The sequence below is a fragment of the Aotus nancymaae genome, unplaced genomic scaffold (genome assembly GCF_030222135.1).
Source record: "Aotus nancymaae isolate 86718 unplaced genomic scaffold, 86718_ANA_hifiasm-v0.15.2.pri h1tg000019l, whole genome shotgun sequence".
In the NCBI taxonomy this organism is placed as follows: Eukaryota; Metazoa; Chordata; class Mammalia; order Primates; family Aotidae; genus Aotus; species Aotus nancymaae.
The window spans coordinates 23,467,107-23,483,986 of NW_026988431.1; the positions used below are offsets into that span (position 1 = coordinate 23,467,107).

The 16,880-nt window shown below is 34.1% G+C and overlaps 1 protein-coding gene and 1 non-coding gene across 2 annotated transcripts in view; one reads left to right on the forward strand and one right to left on the reverse strand.

Moving 5' to 3' along the window:
• TBC1D5 (TBC1 domain family member 5) overlaps positions 1 to 16,880 on the forward strand; it is a 561,805-nt gene that overhangs the window by 343,229 nt on the left and 201,696 nt on the right. Inside the window, exons 10-13 of the mRNA XM_012466733.2 lie at positions 363 to 451; positions 1,992 to 2,042; positions 2,131 to 2,200; positions 6,262 to 6,434. Of these exons, the coding sequence (XP_012322156.2) occupies positions 363 to 451; positions 1,992 to 2,042; positions 2,131 to 2,200; positions 6,262 to 6,434 (383 nt within the window). The remainder of the gene's footprint in view (positions 1 to 362; positions 452 to 1,991; positions 2,043 to 2,130; positions 2,201 to 6,261; positions 6,435 to 16,880) is intronic.
• LOC135276012 (U6 spliceosomal RNA) lies at positions 4,148 to 4,254 on the reverse strand. The gene has a single exon (XR_010343579.1). It is a non-coding gene; the product is annotated as a U6 spliceosomal RNA (small nuclear RNA).

Consider the following 16,880-nt stretch of genomic DNA (forward strand, 5'->3'; position numbering starts at 1 on the left):
CAGATCTTAACACTGTAGCTCATAATTATAATTTGCATAAATGAAATTCATATTTATGAGTACAGATCTTGAAGCAACTGACAGGTGCAAGGTTGTCTACCATGCCAATTTATTGTTTGTCATGTCATTTAAAAGAGAACTGCTCTCCATGTTTTAAAGAAGAATATTTGGCTGTGGTTGAATTAGAATCAAATTCTAAAAGTAGATAAAAATCTCATCTTGTAGCTTTCCATTTTTATGTCTTTCTGTATAATGTGGAAATTTTGATAGTGGGGATTGGTTTAAAGAAGTATTTAACTGAGGTTGTACTGTCCACTAATGGACTCTGAGTATCCTCTATTTTTCTGGCTCTTTTATTTCAGGGCATGCATGAGCTGTTAGCACCTATAGTCTTTGTCCTTCATTGTGACCACCAAGCTTTTCTACATGCCAGTGAGTCTGCACAGCCCAGGCAAGTTTTTTTTTTTTTTTCTATATGAGCTCCATCTGTTTTTTTAGCCCCCACTGTAACGTTTGTTTTTAAAACCTGAAAATCTTTTAAATGGAAGGTACTTACAAGTTGTATAGGTTGTAAACATTTGATTGTGTTTCATGTGGTTAATTGTTAATTCTACATAATAGTTGTAAGGCCAGTTTAGCTGTGGGACAAATTTGGAATCATAAATGCCTTTGAAAATTTTGATTCTTTGTCAGAAGAAGACATATAATGAATGGATCAAGAATTGAAAATTTTTGTTGTAATCACAAAAGTGCTAATGATTGATAATATTCATATATATCATCCTCTAATGATCCATTTTTCACTCCAAGCTGAGTAAGACTTTATGAGATTATTTCTCCTCACCAGGTATGACTCAGCTTAATACATAAGTAAGGGAGAGCAGAGCCACAAAAAAACCTTAGTCTGTAAATAAACAAGATTGCTTCTCAAATTTTTAAGCTATATTCATTTACTATTTCCTGCAAATAACTTTTGTAGTTGGATTTAACTTGGTTCACTTTTCTACCTTAAGATACCCTAACTTACGGGCCTTCAGAAAATAATTTTGGAAATGTAGGGCTCTAGGACTGTAAGGCTGTGTCCAAGAGTATTCATCAGGCCAGCCCATCTATATGCGGTAAACAGAAAACTTGAAGTTAACATTTCACATATCTGACTATAAGATCTTTATTAATCAAATATAGCCATCCATTTTACTGAGCATATATTCAGGCCTTTGTTAAATTAACTTTTGTCTACTAGTTTATAGGTTAGTATTTTCAAGTTTCTTTGAAGCTTTGTTAATTTTACTGAGTTTTTTGATCTTGACAAAAGTATAACCATATGTTAATTGCTTTCACTTCAGTTATTCTAAAATATAAACATGAAGTTAGTATTAAGGTCCTGTTTTAATGCCATTTTTTTTTAAAACATGTGAATGTATGCTTCAGATTGGAGCTCTTTAAAAAATGCGCATGTAGAGTATAATTTACAAGAAAGTATAGGTGATTGAAAATAGCTTTTAAATGAGTTGGACATGCTTCTTCAACTGATTCAATCTGTGAAAAGTAAAATAAATGCTTAAAAGGTGTTCTCACTGATAAATTGATGTTAAAATGAAAATAAAAGTTAAAGAAAATAAATCAATGTTTTGATATTGCATATTTGACCAGTAACTGTATTTTTGTTGTTTTAGACAAGTGATAGATTGTGGATTGATTGATTATTCTAGATGAATCATAGTCAAGGAATATATTGTCACATTGTATATTTGTTATTTGGAATAATTAGATGGTTCATTGTGGCATAGACAAGGCAGCTAATTTGTTTTTGATCTTTATAGAAAGAAAGTATATAATTTGTTAATGGCATTGCTCTTTTCTTATAAAAAGGCTAAATTTTTTCATTTGCACATGATATGAAAGTTATCAGTGTAGAATAAGGGAAACTCTGCATCTACTTTAATTATTTAAAAATTACACATTTTGATTGCTTGTATTGCTTTTTTAAGTGAGGAAATGAAAACTCTCTTGAACCCTGAGTATCTGGAACATGATGCCTAGTAAGTACAAAAACTTTGTTTTATTTTTTTATACCATCGTTATTTTAATGAAAGTTTCACATAACATGTTACTTTGTTTTATTTTTAGTGCAATGTTCTCACAACTTATGGAAACTGCTGAACCTTGGTTTTCAACTTTTGAGCATGATGGTCAAAAGGTAAATCTTATAGTACAGATCTTTTCAGTATATTTGATGGAGCAAATGCTTTCGGTAAATAACGACATGTAACCGAAGAATAGTACGTAGCCATTATTACTGCTATAACCAAATGAAATTACCTATGGAATAAGATGGAGCCTGGGGATCTAAGTATATTTCTAATCATACTGGCAGATACGCAAAGGCAATATAAAATTTTCATATAAATGCATTTTTTTTTGTTGCATTTTAGGTTTTGGGGTACATGTGAAAAACATGCAAGGTTGTTGCGTAGGTGCATACGTGGCAGTGTGATTTGCTGCCTCCCTCCCCTTCACCTATATCTGGCATTTCTCCCCATACTATCCCTCCCCAACTCCCCACCCCCCCGCTGTCCCCCGCCAACAGACCCCTGTGTATAGTGCTCCCCTCCCTGTGTCCATGTGTTCTCCTTGTTCAACACCTGCCTATGAGTGAGAACATGTGGTGTTTGATTTTGTGTTCTTGTGTCAGTTTGCTAAGAATGATGGTTTCCAGGTTCATCCACGTCCCTACAAAGGACGTGAACTTCTCGTTTTTAATGGCTGCATAATATTCCATGGTGTATATGTGCCACATTTTTCCTGTCCAGTCTATCATCGATGGGCATTTGGGTTGGTTCCAGGTCTTTGCTAGTGTTAACTGTGCTGCAATGAACATTCGTGTGCATGTGTCCTTATAGTAGAACGATTTATAATCCTTTGGATATATGCCCAGTAATGGGATTGCTGGGTCAAATGGAATTTCTATTTCTAGGTCCTTGAGGAATCGCCACACTGTTTTCCACAGTGGTTGAACTAATTTACACTCCCACCAACAGTGTAAAAGTGTTCCTAGTTCTCCACATCCTCTCCAGCATCTGTGTTTCTCCAGACTTTTTAATGATCGCCATTCTAACTGGCGTGAGATGGTATCTCAATGTAGTTTTGAATTGCATTTCTCTAATGACCAGTGATGATGAGCATTTTTTCATATGTTTGTTGGCCTCATGTATGTCTTCTTTTGTAAAGTATCTGTTCATATCCTTCGCCCATTTTTGAATGGGCTTGTTTGTTTTTTTCTTGTAAATCTTTTTTAGCTCATTGTAAATTCTGGATATCAGCCCTTTGTCAGACGGGTAGGCTGCAAAAATTTTTTCCCATTCTGTTGGTTGCCGATTCACTCAATTGACTATTTCTTTTGCCGTGCAGAAGCTGTGGAGTTTGATTAGGTCACATTTGTCTATTTTGGCTTTTGTTGCCAATGCTTTTGGTGTTTTGGTCATAAAGTCCTTGCCTACGCCTATGTCCTGAATGGTTTTGCCTAGGTGTCCTTCTAGTGTTTTTATGGTGTTAGGTCTTATGTTTAAGTTTTTAATCCATCTGGAGTCAATTTTAGTGTAAGGTGTCAGGAAGGGGTCGAGTTTCTGCTTTCTGCATATGGCTAGCCAGTTTTCCCAACACCACTTATTGAACAGGGAATCCTTTCCCCATTGCTTGTTTTTTTCAGGATTGTCAAAGATCGGGTGGTTGTAGATATGTTGTGTCGCCTCCGAGGCCTCTGTTCTGTTCCATTGGTCTATATCTCTGTTTTGGTACCAGTACCATGCTGTTTTGATTACTGTAGCCTTGTAGTAGAGTTTGATGTCCGGTAGTGTGATGCCTCCCGCTTTGTTCTTTTTGCTTAGAATTGACTTGGCTATGCGGGCTCTCTTTTGGTTCCATATCAAGTTTAAGGTGGTTTTTTCCAGTTCTGTGAGGAAGGTCATTGGTAGCTTGATGGGGATAGCGTTGAATCTGTAAATTACTTTGGGCAGTATGGCCATTTTCACGATATTAATTCTTCCTAACCATGAACATGGAATGTTTCTCCATCTGTTTGTGTCCTCTCTTATTTCGTTGAGCAGTGATTTGTAGTTCTCTTTGAAGAGGTCCTTTACGTTCCTTAAAAAATATGGAACGCTTCACGAATTTGCATGTCATCCTTGCGCAGGGGCCATGCTAATCTTCTCTGTATCATTCCAATTTTAGTATATGTGCTGCCGAAGCGAGCACTATAAATGCATTTTTATGTGTGTGTATATTAAGCAGCATCAGTGCTCAGTTATAAAATTATTATAATCTTTCTCTTGCTACCCTAGTGAGTTGGTATACACATTATTGTGGAAATGCATAGGTGAAACCTGTATCAAATAGGTTGTTTTGCTTTTAACCAGTGTGTTGCTATTGAATTCATACATTTAACATCAATATCCTTTACTCTTAATTTCTCTTATTCTTATTTTTAACTATATTTTTAATTTTTATATAATTCACAAAGCATAACATGTACCTATTAAACTTTTAGTGGTTTCTAATATATTTACAGGGTTAGGCAAACATTCTTGCTCTCTAATTCCAAAACATTTTTTGGTCACCCAAAAAGGAAACTCCATGTCCATTAACAATTGGTCTCCATTTCCCTATTCCTGCAGGCCCTGACATCACTAATATACTTTCTGTCTCTATGGACTTGCTGATTCTGATATTTCATTATAAGTGGAATCATAACATACTGCCTTTTATGACTGACTCCTTTCACTTAGCATAATGTTTTCAGTGTTCATGTTGTGGCATTTACCAGTATTAAATTTCTTTTTATGCCTGAATAATATTGCATTATATAGATATACCACATTTTGTTTGTTCATACATCAGTCGATAGACATTTGGGCTATTGTCACTTTTGGCTATTGTGAATAACTTTGAACGTTTATATACAAGATTTGTACGAACATGTTTTCATTTCTCTTATTGCATACCTAGGAGTGGAATTGCTGAGTTAACTATATTTTTAAACTAACCTACATGCTATCTTAGTGATCATTATGGTTGTCTCATTATATTACACAATATTGGAGAAATCACAAATACTTCTGGCTATGGATACTGTTAAAGATATTTGGCATATTGTTTTCAGTATGTTTCATTTCTTTTATATTGGTATAATTGATGGCATTCTGGTTAGAAATCATTCTTACTCAGTCACTTGATTACAGTTTTTAAGAAATGAAATAAGCAATTGATGTTTTTCATGCCTTTGGCCAGCTCAGAGGTTGGCATCCTACTGCCTGTAGGCCAAATTTGGCCTACTGTCTGTTTTCGTACATCTTAAGAGTTAAGAATGGTTTTTACATTTTTAATTGGTTAGAAAACTATCAAAAGATGAATAGTATTTTGTAACATGTGAAAAGAATATGAAATTTAAGTTTCCATGCCCTTAAATAAAATGTTTTGTAACACAGCCATTTCTATTTGTTTACTTGTTGTCTGTGTCTGCATGGTTATTACAGTGGCAGAGTTGCAGCACAGACTGTATGACTTGTAAAGTGTAAAATATTTACTCTCTGGCTCTTTACAGGGTAAGTTTGTTGACCCCTACACTAGGTGATAAAATGTTTCTTCATATACCAACATATTATATTCTAAAAGGGTTGCTGAAGGTAAAAGCTACTGTATGCGTATTTGGCAAACTACTCTATATTGGAATAATAACCTTTTGTTCTTGGCAAGTGATGTGATGAAGTCATAGACTTACATGAACGTCAAAATTTTGAGCAGAATATTTGAACACATATAAACACTGATCATTTCTTATAGTGGTCATTTTGTATTTTATAACTGAGTCACAGCATGTGAAAAACTCAGTGACTAAACTGTGAGGGTTATCAGTTCTTAGTTTTACCTAATTGTATTGATATTGCTGAGTCAGCTTTATAAAAGTGGCTAAGACAACACAAAGAAAGACATTGATTTTATCAAGGAACGTAATAGATGTGACTTTTGAACATTCATGTTAATTACTTGCATATATGAATGAATAAATATGTTCCTAAAAAGCATTTCTAGTGAATCCCTTTATCATCATCCTGTTTTAATTCTTTCATGGCTCTATCACCTTTTTTTAAGAATGAATGGTAGGCAGAAAATAAGGCTTCTTGTTTAAACTTTCATGGATAAAGAATGACATTCATATATTTATTTTATATTTAAATAATACATGTTCAATTTTTCTGTTTTTAGGGGAGAGAAACACTGATGACTCCTATTCCCTTTGCTAGACCACAAGATTTAGGGCCAACAATTGCTATTGTTACTAAAGTCAACCAGATCCAGGATCATCTACTGAAGAAGCATGATATTGAGCTTTACATGCACTTAAACAGACTAGAAATTGCACCACAGATATATGGATTGTAAGTATTAAAATTTTGTTTGTTTTTTGGTGTTTTTTTTTTTTTTTTTGAGACAAAGTCTCACTCTTTCAACTGTGCCAGAGTGCAATGGTATGATCTTGGCCCACTGCAGCCTCTGCCCCTTGGGCGCAAGTGAATCTCCCACCTCTGCCTACCAAGTAGCTGATACCACAGACACATGCCACCGCGCCCAGCTAAGTTTTATATTTTTGGTACATGGGAGTTTCACCATGTTGGCCGAGCTCCCCCTGAACTCCTGAACTTGCCTCTGCCTCCCAAAGGGCTGGGATTACAGGTATGAGCCATTGCACCTAGCCTAAAGTTTAAATTGCAACTACATCTAACTATATAGTAGTTTCTAGTGATATGTTAGTTTCTATGTGTCTCGGATCCTTAAAAGTGAAAATAGCAACTGTTCCAGCTCCATTTTATTTCACATCTCTTTTGTGTTTCTATGTGCATGCTCAATGTTTATTACTTTCACCTGTGTATGGTATCTCATCTAATACTCCCTGTAATACCAACCCTGTAAATTGGGTATTATTCCTCTATTAGAGATGAAGAAGCTAAGGCTCAGATTTAGTTTACATATATTGCCCAGTGAAATCATAACTCAAAACTATAATTATTTAGGATTGGCTACATAATTTGCAGAGCCAAGTCCAAAAGAAAGATGTAGGGCCCCTTTGAAAAAATTAGTAAGAATTTCAAGCTGGTAACAGCAAATCATTAAACTGCTTTCTCAGGTTACATTCCAAGAAGTTGCATGAGTCATACATGCATGGAGCTAGCCCCAAATCCTAACAATAGTATAAGATGTTCGTGTTCTTTTTATTATATCGTCGTTTGCTCTACCCTGAGAAGTAGATTCCTATAAGTAAGATCGATGCCTCTCTCAGGGACCATTATGTATTTTCTTCAGCATATAACTTCTGTAACATGTCAGAGCAGAACAGGGAGATGGTCACTCCTTAGGGATGTGTGCGTGTGTGCATGTGTGTTTTCAGTGGCTTATAAAGTGTGTATGCAAATTAGAAAAATGTGATTTTAGTAAATATGAATTATCTATGTAGTGCTATAGACAAAAGGGTTCTTTATATTTAAATAATAGATCATTGATATCTAGTGCTAGGCAGTTTCTTGGTAGATATTCTATGTAAAGCTTGACTCTCTATTAGGTAGAACATGCAAAATTGAGACAGTTTTTTATTGAGCTGTACATAGTAGATGCTCAGTAAATGTGAATTTATTATTTGAATTGCAAAGCATCTCAAAAAAATCACCTAAAGCAGAGGCTGTTTATTTAACCCAGAAAAGAGAATAAATGAGTGTTTTATTTATGTTCTCATTTTACACATAGTCTTTCACAAATAATAACTTTCAGCTGTTTCTCTTCTCAGAAAGCCCTGAACTGTGACTGAAGAAGTCTGCTTTTCTGTTTTAATGCTGCCTGTTTTCCTTTCTCTTATCTTGACCTCATCATTGAGAGCAGCTTCATTATTCCCAGTAGAAATGAGAAAATTGCATGAGACATGGTATTGGGCAGCAATGTAGGTTATTAATGAATTACTATGCACACTTTAAAGTCTAATATGTTTGTGATTAGACATAAAAATTTATTTTGAAATAGCTAGTAATAATGTCAGGAGTTAAATTTTATATTCCTCTCCAATGTACAGTCAAAGAATTGGTATACTCAAATACAAAAGCACATTTTACACCCTCAGAAATTTCTTGCTAAGGTCCAGAAATTGGTTTTAAATATTAGGGAAAGAAATTGATGTTGAACATGTTTATCATTTCTTTGAAATGCTTTATAATTTTTTTGCCTTTTTGCCTAAACTGTTACGTTATGTTGCAGTGGTGATGGTATAGGCTTGGGTGCAATAGTTTATAACCGGGGTGTTTGTGTTTCATTTTCAGACGTTAGTTTCCTTCAGTTAGTTTCAGGGGTTAGTTTTATCTTTATCATAGTAATTTATAGAATTTCTTTGACATCTTGATCAGTACCTTCCCATTAAAATTGCATGATCCATGGCATAATTGCTCTTAATCTTTCCAACGTTATCAGCAATACTGAAAATACCAGGACTTACAATAATCATAGTTGCCTCATTTAGCTCATTATTTTTAATAGAATCGCATTGATATTATTTTTTTAAATATGTATTTTTTTAATCTTTGAAGGATAGATCACTCATGGTCTTAATTGGCCTGTATTACATTTTATAGTGCAAGGATTTTATTTACCTATTTCACATATTAATTTGGTTTTGTTACTACTGTTTATGGAGCACATGAAAGGCCAAAGTGTTTGAATTTTCTTATATCCCTAAGCTGTACTGCCATCTATACTAACTATCTGTATATTTTCTATTAATGACTGTTAGAAACCTTAGGTCAAAAAATACTATAAACCAGGCATGGTAGCACATGCCTGTAATCCCACCCTACTCAGGAGTCTGAGGCAGGAGGATTGCTTGAGCCCAGGAGTTCAAGTCCAGCCTGGGCAACATAGCAAGACCCCCATCTCCAGTAATAACAATAGCAATAATGATAATAATAATACTGCTGTTAGAAGCATAGCCCCTGAAATAAAACAGCCTTTGTTTTTTCATCTGTGAAATGGAAATTAAAAATAATGGTACCTACTTCATATGGTGCCTGTGAGAATTAAATCATAATATACAAAAAGCATAGTGCTCAGTGTGTAGTATACATTTAATATATGTTTTGACGTGCTTTTATTATCGTTATTTGTCATTACCATTACTTAATTAGAATATCATGGCTATGTGAATATGATGTCCTGTGTAAATCATTAGCCCTTCCAACTCTGACTTTTTTTTTCTTTTCACTAAAGTCTATGTACTTCTCTTACCTGGAAACTTAAAATAGCCGTCTTTTGGACCAGTGCTTTCTAAAGTGATGCTATAGAAGTTGGGAGTAAATTTTTATAAATGATCATATAGTTTGGCACAATAATCTTACGTTCTAGAATTTAATAAATACTGAAGTTTTATATTTTATAGAAATGAATTAAAATATCTTGTTCTGTATCACGCAAATATATTAATCCAACTAATTGCTGTGCTACTGCTTATTTCTATTGTTAGAAAGTTGTTAATTGAGTTTTACATTCAAAATTAATACTTGAAAATATAGTCAGTGGTTTCAGTAAATATCACCAAGGGGCAGATGTAAAATAATCAATTTTTAGTTTATGAAACTGCTTTCTCAGATTACATAATAATTCATAGTTGTGTCATCTAAAGTGTGTTTCTACATGCCAGATATTTTATAGAATTTTGGTTTTCAAACAAAACAAATACTTTCTTGTAAAGTAAAATAATTCAAGAAAATTACAATTTACAGTAAAAGTGAAAAAATTTTAAATTAAAAAATAGAAAATAAAAATAAATAAAAGTAAACTATTAGAAATTATAGTAAAACTGTCAATAATGAATGAGTCAATGGCAAATGTTATCAATACCAACAGCTTATATGGAAAGAGGAGTAAATCATAAATATATACTTACATAGGGGAAAAGTGTTAGTAAGATTAAATTAAGCCCCATGTAGAGTCTAGATTCCTGATTTTAGTCAAAAGTTTTAACAGTTGCATGGGACATCAAATTACTTAAATCTAGTCTGTATTATGGTCATAATTGTCATTAAGAAAAATTTTGCAATTATTTTTAAAACCAGTTCTTCCAAGAGAATATATGTTAATATCTCCTGAGGTGGGAGATGTGCCATAAGTATCCACATTTGCTACATTTTGCTAATACATGTACTTAACAAAATTAGAATTAATGAATAGTATAAAAATATTAATTGCACTAAAATTGGGTAATCTTATTTTATATTGGATTATCTTAATATTACATAAATTGATGACATTTATCTTGACATATAAGTCCATATGAAATCTTGACTAGTATGTAATAGCTGGTTTATTTAATGTTATTTATATATTTAGCTGTATTATCTTCTGGATAATTAAATATTTTTTTTGTTAGCAAATGTTAAATCAATTTACTGCCTGTATTTTAGGTTAAGTAAAATTAATCTGCAATTAAATGTTCAACATAAATGATTTTATAAAATAATATATCCTAAAGGTAATTTATACTGTTTTTCATTAATTTTATGAAAATTCCTTCTGTCCCACATAGAATGAAGTTTCTCTTACTATAATTGAAATAAATAATTAACATCTTTTTTTTTTTGAGCTGGAGTTTTGCTCTGTTGCCCAGGCTGGTGTGCAGTGGCACAATCTTGACTCACTGCAGCTTCTGCCTCCTGGGTTCAAGCAGTCCTCCTGCCTCAGCCTTCTAAGTAGCTAGGATAATAGGTGCCTACCACAACACCTGGCTAATTTTTGTATTTTCAGTAGAGATGGGGTTTCACTACGTTGGACAGGCTGGTTTCAAACTCCTGACCTCCAGTGATCTGCCCACCTGGGCTTCCCAAAGTGCTGGGATTACAGGTGTGAGCCACTGTGCCCAGCCTAATAAACTTCTTGAGTTGTCTTTTGTTTGCCAATTATTGATTGGTATTGGACTTTAAAAAATCAGGTTCTATAAACCTGTTAATACATACTGACCAATTTCCAAAATAAAATGTTGACTGCATCATTTCCAGCTTTCCAAGGCAGTTTTTTTAAGAGTCATTTTTGTGTTATTTGTTAGTATGAGCATAAGATTGTGTGATTTTATCACTTGGGAATTATGTTTGTGCAAAAGCATCTAAAATATTTGTGTTATGATTCTATCACTGATCACACATCGTGTTGTGAATTCAAAAGACTAAATTAGAGCAGATTTATGTAGAGATTCAATACTACTACAATATTCTTTTTTTATAAAGAGACTAAAATTTGAAGTTTAACAGTTTTGGTTAAGTTAGAATAACTGTTTTATTATCAACTTTAAATATATTGAATCTGTAAATTTTTTGCTACATTTCATACTTTGATATAAATAGAGTACATAATAGGCATCTGTGGGATATGCAATTAATGTCACTTTTGAGGAAAGACCCTCATAACACGCTTGGGCTTTGGCACTGTTAAATTATGAGCTCTTTACAACACTCATGGGATAAATTCCATATCCCCCAAATGCTTATTATACATCTTCCATGTCTATTTTCTATTATCTGGATTAGCAGTTGTTTTGCTGTGCAGTTTATTGTAATTTAATTGGGGAGATTCTTGGTTATTGATGAGTAATCTGCCAAATTTTTGATATAATTTTAAAATATGTCATAGTATATTGGTTCTAACACATCACAGTGTAATTATGTTGAATGTCAAGTTTTTAAAAAATCTATATTTGAAGTATAAACATATTGATAAAGTAATTCTCAGTCATCAGAAGTCAGTGTAATTATTCACCTTAAAAATTACATCTCTCAACAGTTTAAGAACTTGCTGAACAACAGTTAATGATTGAAATATTACTTTCTTTTCAATGAGCTTTATATCATACATTAAACATAATACATGAAATATGAAGGATTAGAAAGTGATGATCCAATGATAGCTTGTTTTCATACACTGCTGAATATTTTCCCATAATTACTCTTTTTCAGAAAGTTGGGGTTTTTCTCCTTCTACATGAAGAATTTTCACTGATTAAGAATTATGGGGAAGAGGCCGGGCGCGGTGGCTCAAGCCTGTAATCCCAGCACTTTGGGAGGCCGAGACGGGTGGATCACGAGGTCAAGAGATCGAGACCGTCCTGGTCAACATGGTGAAACCCCGTCTCTACTAATACAAAAAATTAGCTGGGCATGGTGGCGCGTGCCTGTAATCCCAGCTACTCAGGAGGCTGAGGCAGGAGAATTGCCTGAACCCAGGAGGCGGAGGTTGCGGTGAGCCGAGATCGCGCCATTGCACTCCAGCCTGGGTAACGAGCGAAACTCCACCTCAAAAAAAAAAAAGAAAAAAAAAAAAAAAAAGAATTATGGGGAAGAATAATTAAATATTTGAAATAATGATTCATAATTTATTATATTTATTATTTCATAAGGGCTAGGCATTGTTCTAAAAGGCTTTATCTTTTTTTAATTATTTTTATTTTTTTTTATTTTTTATTTTTTTTTGAAGATGGGATTTCACCATGATGACCAGGCTGGTCTTGAACTCCTGACCTCAAATGATCCACCCACCTTGGCCTCCCAAAGTGTTAGTATTACAGGCATGAGCCACTGCGCCCGGCCCTTTTTTTTTTATTTTTGGGAGGGGGGGGGTCTCACTCTGTCATCCAGGCTGGAGTGCAGTGGTATGGTCTCAACTCACTGCAGCCTCCACCTCCCAGGCTCAAGGGATCCTCCCACTTCAGCCTCCCGAGTAGCTGGGACCACAGGCAACTGTCACCATGCCCAGCTAATTTTTTGTATTTTTGGTAAAGACACGGTTTCACCATGTTTCCTAGGTTGGTCTTGAATTCCTAAGCTCAGGTGATCTGCCTGCCTTGGCCTCCCAAAGTGCTGAGATTACAGGTGTGAGCTACCAGACCTGGCCAAAAGCCTTTATCTTATTTAACCTAATAAGGTATAGGAATAGGTACTGTTATTATCCCCATTTTGTTGATGAGGAAATGAATTATTATAAAGGCTTATTTAAATAGCTAACAAGAAGCTGAGCCAGGCTTTGAACTCTTGAGCTTATATTCACAGTTTAATTTGACTAAGACTATAAGTGTGGTAGAAAGCTGAGGCACCGAAGGATTTATGTGTCACATTGGACCATGAGCCAAATTCAGCTTACCAGACACCAAAGACCCAGGCTAGGAACAAGGCCCAGAATCAGAGGGGTGTTGTTAGTACTGATTAGAAGCCAGCCTTTTAAGGAAGAAATAGAAAACCAAGGGCACTGGAGAGCCTGAGGTCCACAGCCATGCCCCAAATCAGCAGTAAAATGAGCTCCAAATCTTTCATTTAGGATGTGCCAGCAGCATAAAATAACAAGCCATAGTCTAAGGCTTAAATTTCCTTGTTGAAGTCCAGTTTTGGCCTTATTTAAGTCAGACTGCTAGATAAAAATATAAGGAAGCTTCGGGATGGGGATCTGCTACTTCAGTCTTAAACTTGACCTAAAGAGTTAATTGATGAAGTGGGAAAAACAACCTTTACTGACAAAGTGACCATGTATTTTATTTTAGCATAGCAAACGGGCAAGAAAGAAAGGTTGTGCTGAGTTACGCATACACTTGCTTAGGAAAGGTACCATCATCCATATGCCTTTCTAGATGAAAATACACTTTTCCCACCGAGAGGTGAACAAAAATCAATAATTCAAGCAAGAGGAAAGCTGAGTTATGCATACACTTGCTTAGGAAAGGTACCATCATCTATATGCCTTTCTAGATGAAAATACACTTTTCCCACTAAGAGGTGAACAAAAATCAATAATTCAAGCAAGAGGACTACTGAAAAGCAATGTAACCACTAAGATACGATTAAGTCTAAATAACTGAAAGCAATTGTCAAAAATAATCATGTCAATAGCAGTGAAAATAATTTAAATCATCATCTGTATCTTAAATGTACTTAATTCTAGTGAATAAAGAGGGAAGGAAGTACAGATGTTTACATAATTCATCAGTACACATGAAATATATTATTGATATTTCTAATCACTAAGTAAATGTTTTTAAAAATGCTCATAAAAGATGTCTACACAATAGAATTGTGATGATTAAATGAGAAAAACCATGTAGAGTACAATACCTGGCACATTGTAAGCACTCAATAAATGTTCATTGTTAATTAATTTTTATGTGCTCAGTGCAAAATTCCTGGCTCATAATAAGACATAATAAGAAGTAGCAATAAGAATAACGAAAGAAAACAAGGTTATTTACAAAGGAAGCATAAAAGAAGATGACAAAACTATCAAACATTAGTTATGGTACTGTACATAAATGCTTTAAACTTACCTAATGAAAGGCAGAAATTCTTGACTGGCTTTAAAGATAATATCCAACTATATGCTTCTTAGAAGAGGCAGCTAAAATATAGATAGCTTGGTAAAAGGATTACAGGGACAGCAACTGTAATATCAAGAGAATATACTTCAAAGTAAAAGCATTGAAAGAAATAGCAAATATCCTTATATATTCATAAAACATTCAATTCTTTGTAGACATGCAATAGCCTTGAATTATGGTATGTAGAATCCATGACAGTAAGGAATTTGTCTGTCTTACTCATTAATATATCTCAAATGCCTCCCTAAACTGAACCTCACATGTAGTAAACATTTAGCAAATAATTCTTCAGTACGTGAGTGGATGGATGAATGGGAAGGAAAGAAAAAGAGAAATATAGATCACAAACCAGTAATACAAGGATCTGATTATTCAAAATACGATATGGTGAAAATTTTGTTGCTATTTTAAGAAACACCAAGTAATAAGAATGAAACAGTTACAACTCTAAATAATTAGTAGAAAACATACATGGATAGCCTATCTTCCCATGATGATAAATTTTGTAAGAATATCAGTGAAAGACATTCTAGAGGGTAAGCTGGAAGTTTGACTACCTCAAAATTTTATTCCAGGGTTGGGGGTGGTGGTGCTACCTGATTCTTATATTGTTCTTTGGTCTATTGAACTCTGTTAAATTAAGAAAAAAATCAGTCCAATAAAATTCAATGCCAATTTGTCCCTATGGTTTTTAAATTGGTTTAAAATTTTTAACTTACAAAAATAATATAAAGAATAAAATACAAATATTTATTTTTTTATATGTAAAGAGTCCTAAATTTGGTAAGAAACTACTAATCCATTAAATAGAAAAGTAGAATGAACCAACAAATTTTAGGGAAAAATTAACAATGGCCAGCACATATAGTGAAAATTTTCAGCTATTCAAACATTTAAGGAAACAGAAATTAGGTGGCTCCATGCTTATAATCCCAGCACTTTGAGAGGTTGTGGCGGGAAGATATCTTGAGGCCAGGAGTTCGAGATCAGGCTGGACAAGGTTGCCAGACCCTGTCTCTACCAAAAAAATTTGGTAGAGAGAGACAGAGAAAGAAAAAATTAGCCAGGCATGGTGGTGTATACTTGTAGTTCCAGCGACTTGGGAGTAGACCTTTTCTCTAAAAAAAAAAAAAAAAAAAAAAGGAAAGAAATACAAATTAAATAGCATAATATGATTTTCATTTAGATTGATAAAGATTAGAGAAAATTGTCCTCAATATTGGTATCATCATTTAGGAGGCAATTCTGACCAATTGGGTTCTTTAACTCTTACTTTTAAGCATATAAACATATTAAGTGCATCAGTAGAATAATAGTCTGTGTATAAATATGTTTATCACAGTGTTTTTTATGACATGAAATGAGAAATACATTTCCATTAATTGGGGAAATAATAATAGGGGAAATATTATGCCAAGAACATGGAAAAAAGAAAAGTAAAATAAACTCAAAAGCAGAGGGCAGGAAATAATAAGTACAAGTTAAAACTAATATAATTGAAAACAATAATAGTAGAGAAAATAAATGAAATAAGCTATTTCTTTGAAAAGGTCAGTTAAATTGACAGATGCTAGCAGGACTGACAGGAAAAAAAAAAGGGAGAAAGGAAATGAATATGGCTATAAAAGGGGACAAGAACAATCCTTGTGGTAATGGAAGATTTCTGTTTTAACTGTATCAGTGTCCATATCATGGTACTGACATTGCACTATAGTTTTGCAGGATGTTAGCATTGGGGGAAGGTACTGGGTACTGAGGAGCTCTTTGTATTATTTTTTACAACTGCATGTTAACATACAATTATCTGAAAATACAAAGTTTAATTAAAATAATGTCAGGGCCTTGTGCAGTGGCTCATGCCTATAATCCCATCACTTTGGGAGGCTGAGGTAGGCAGATCACTTGAGGCCAAGAGTTCAAGACAAGTCTGGCCAACATGGCAAAACCCTGTCTTTATTAAACATACAGAAATTAGCCATGTGATTTGACACACGCCTGTAATCCCAGCTACTTGGAAGCCTGAGGCATGAGAATCTCTTAAACCCAGGAGGTGGAGGTTGCAGTGAGCTGAGATGGTGCCATTGCACTCCAGCCTGGACGGCAGAGTGAGACTCAAAAAAGAAAAAGGAAAAAGTATCCATCTATGTGTCTTGCATCTTTTGCTCTTTTTGAATAAATTGGGGTTATTTTCTTGGTATTGAGTATTGACAGTTTTTTAATGTATTCTGGATACAAGTCCATTGTCAGATTCAAGATTTGCATTTGCAAATATCTCCCAATCTGAAACTTGTCATTTCATTTCTCATAAGTGTCTTTAATAGAGCAAACACTTAATTTTGTTGCAACCTAATTTATCAACTGTTTCTTTAATGGAGATTGTTTTTGGTGTTACATATAAGAACTCTCCATCTAATCCAAGTTATACACATTATGTTTTATGTTTCAT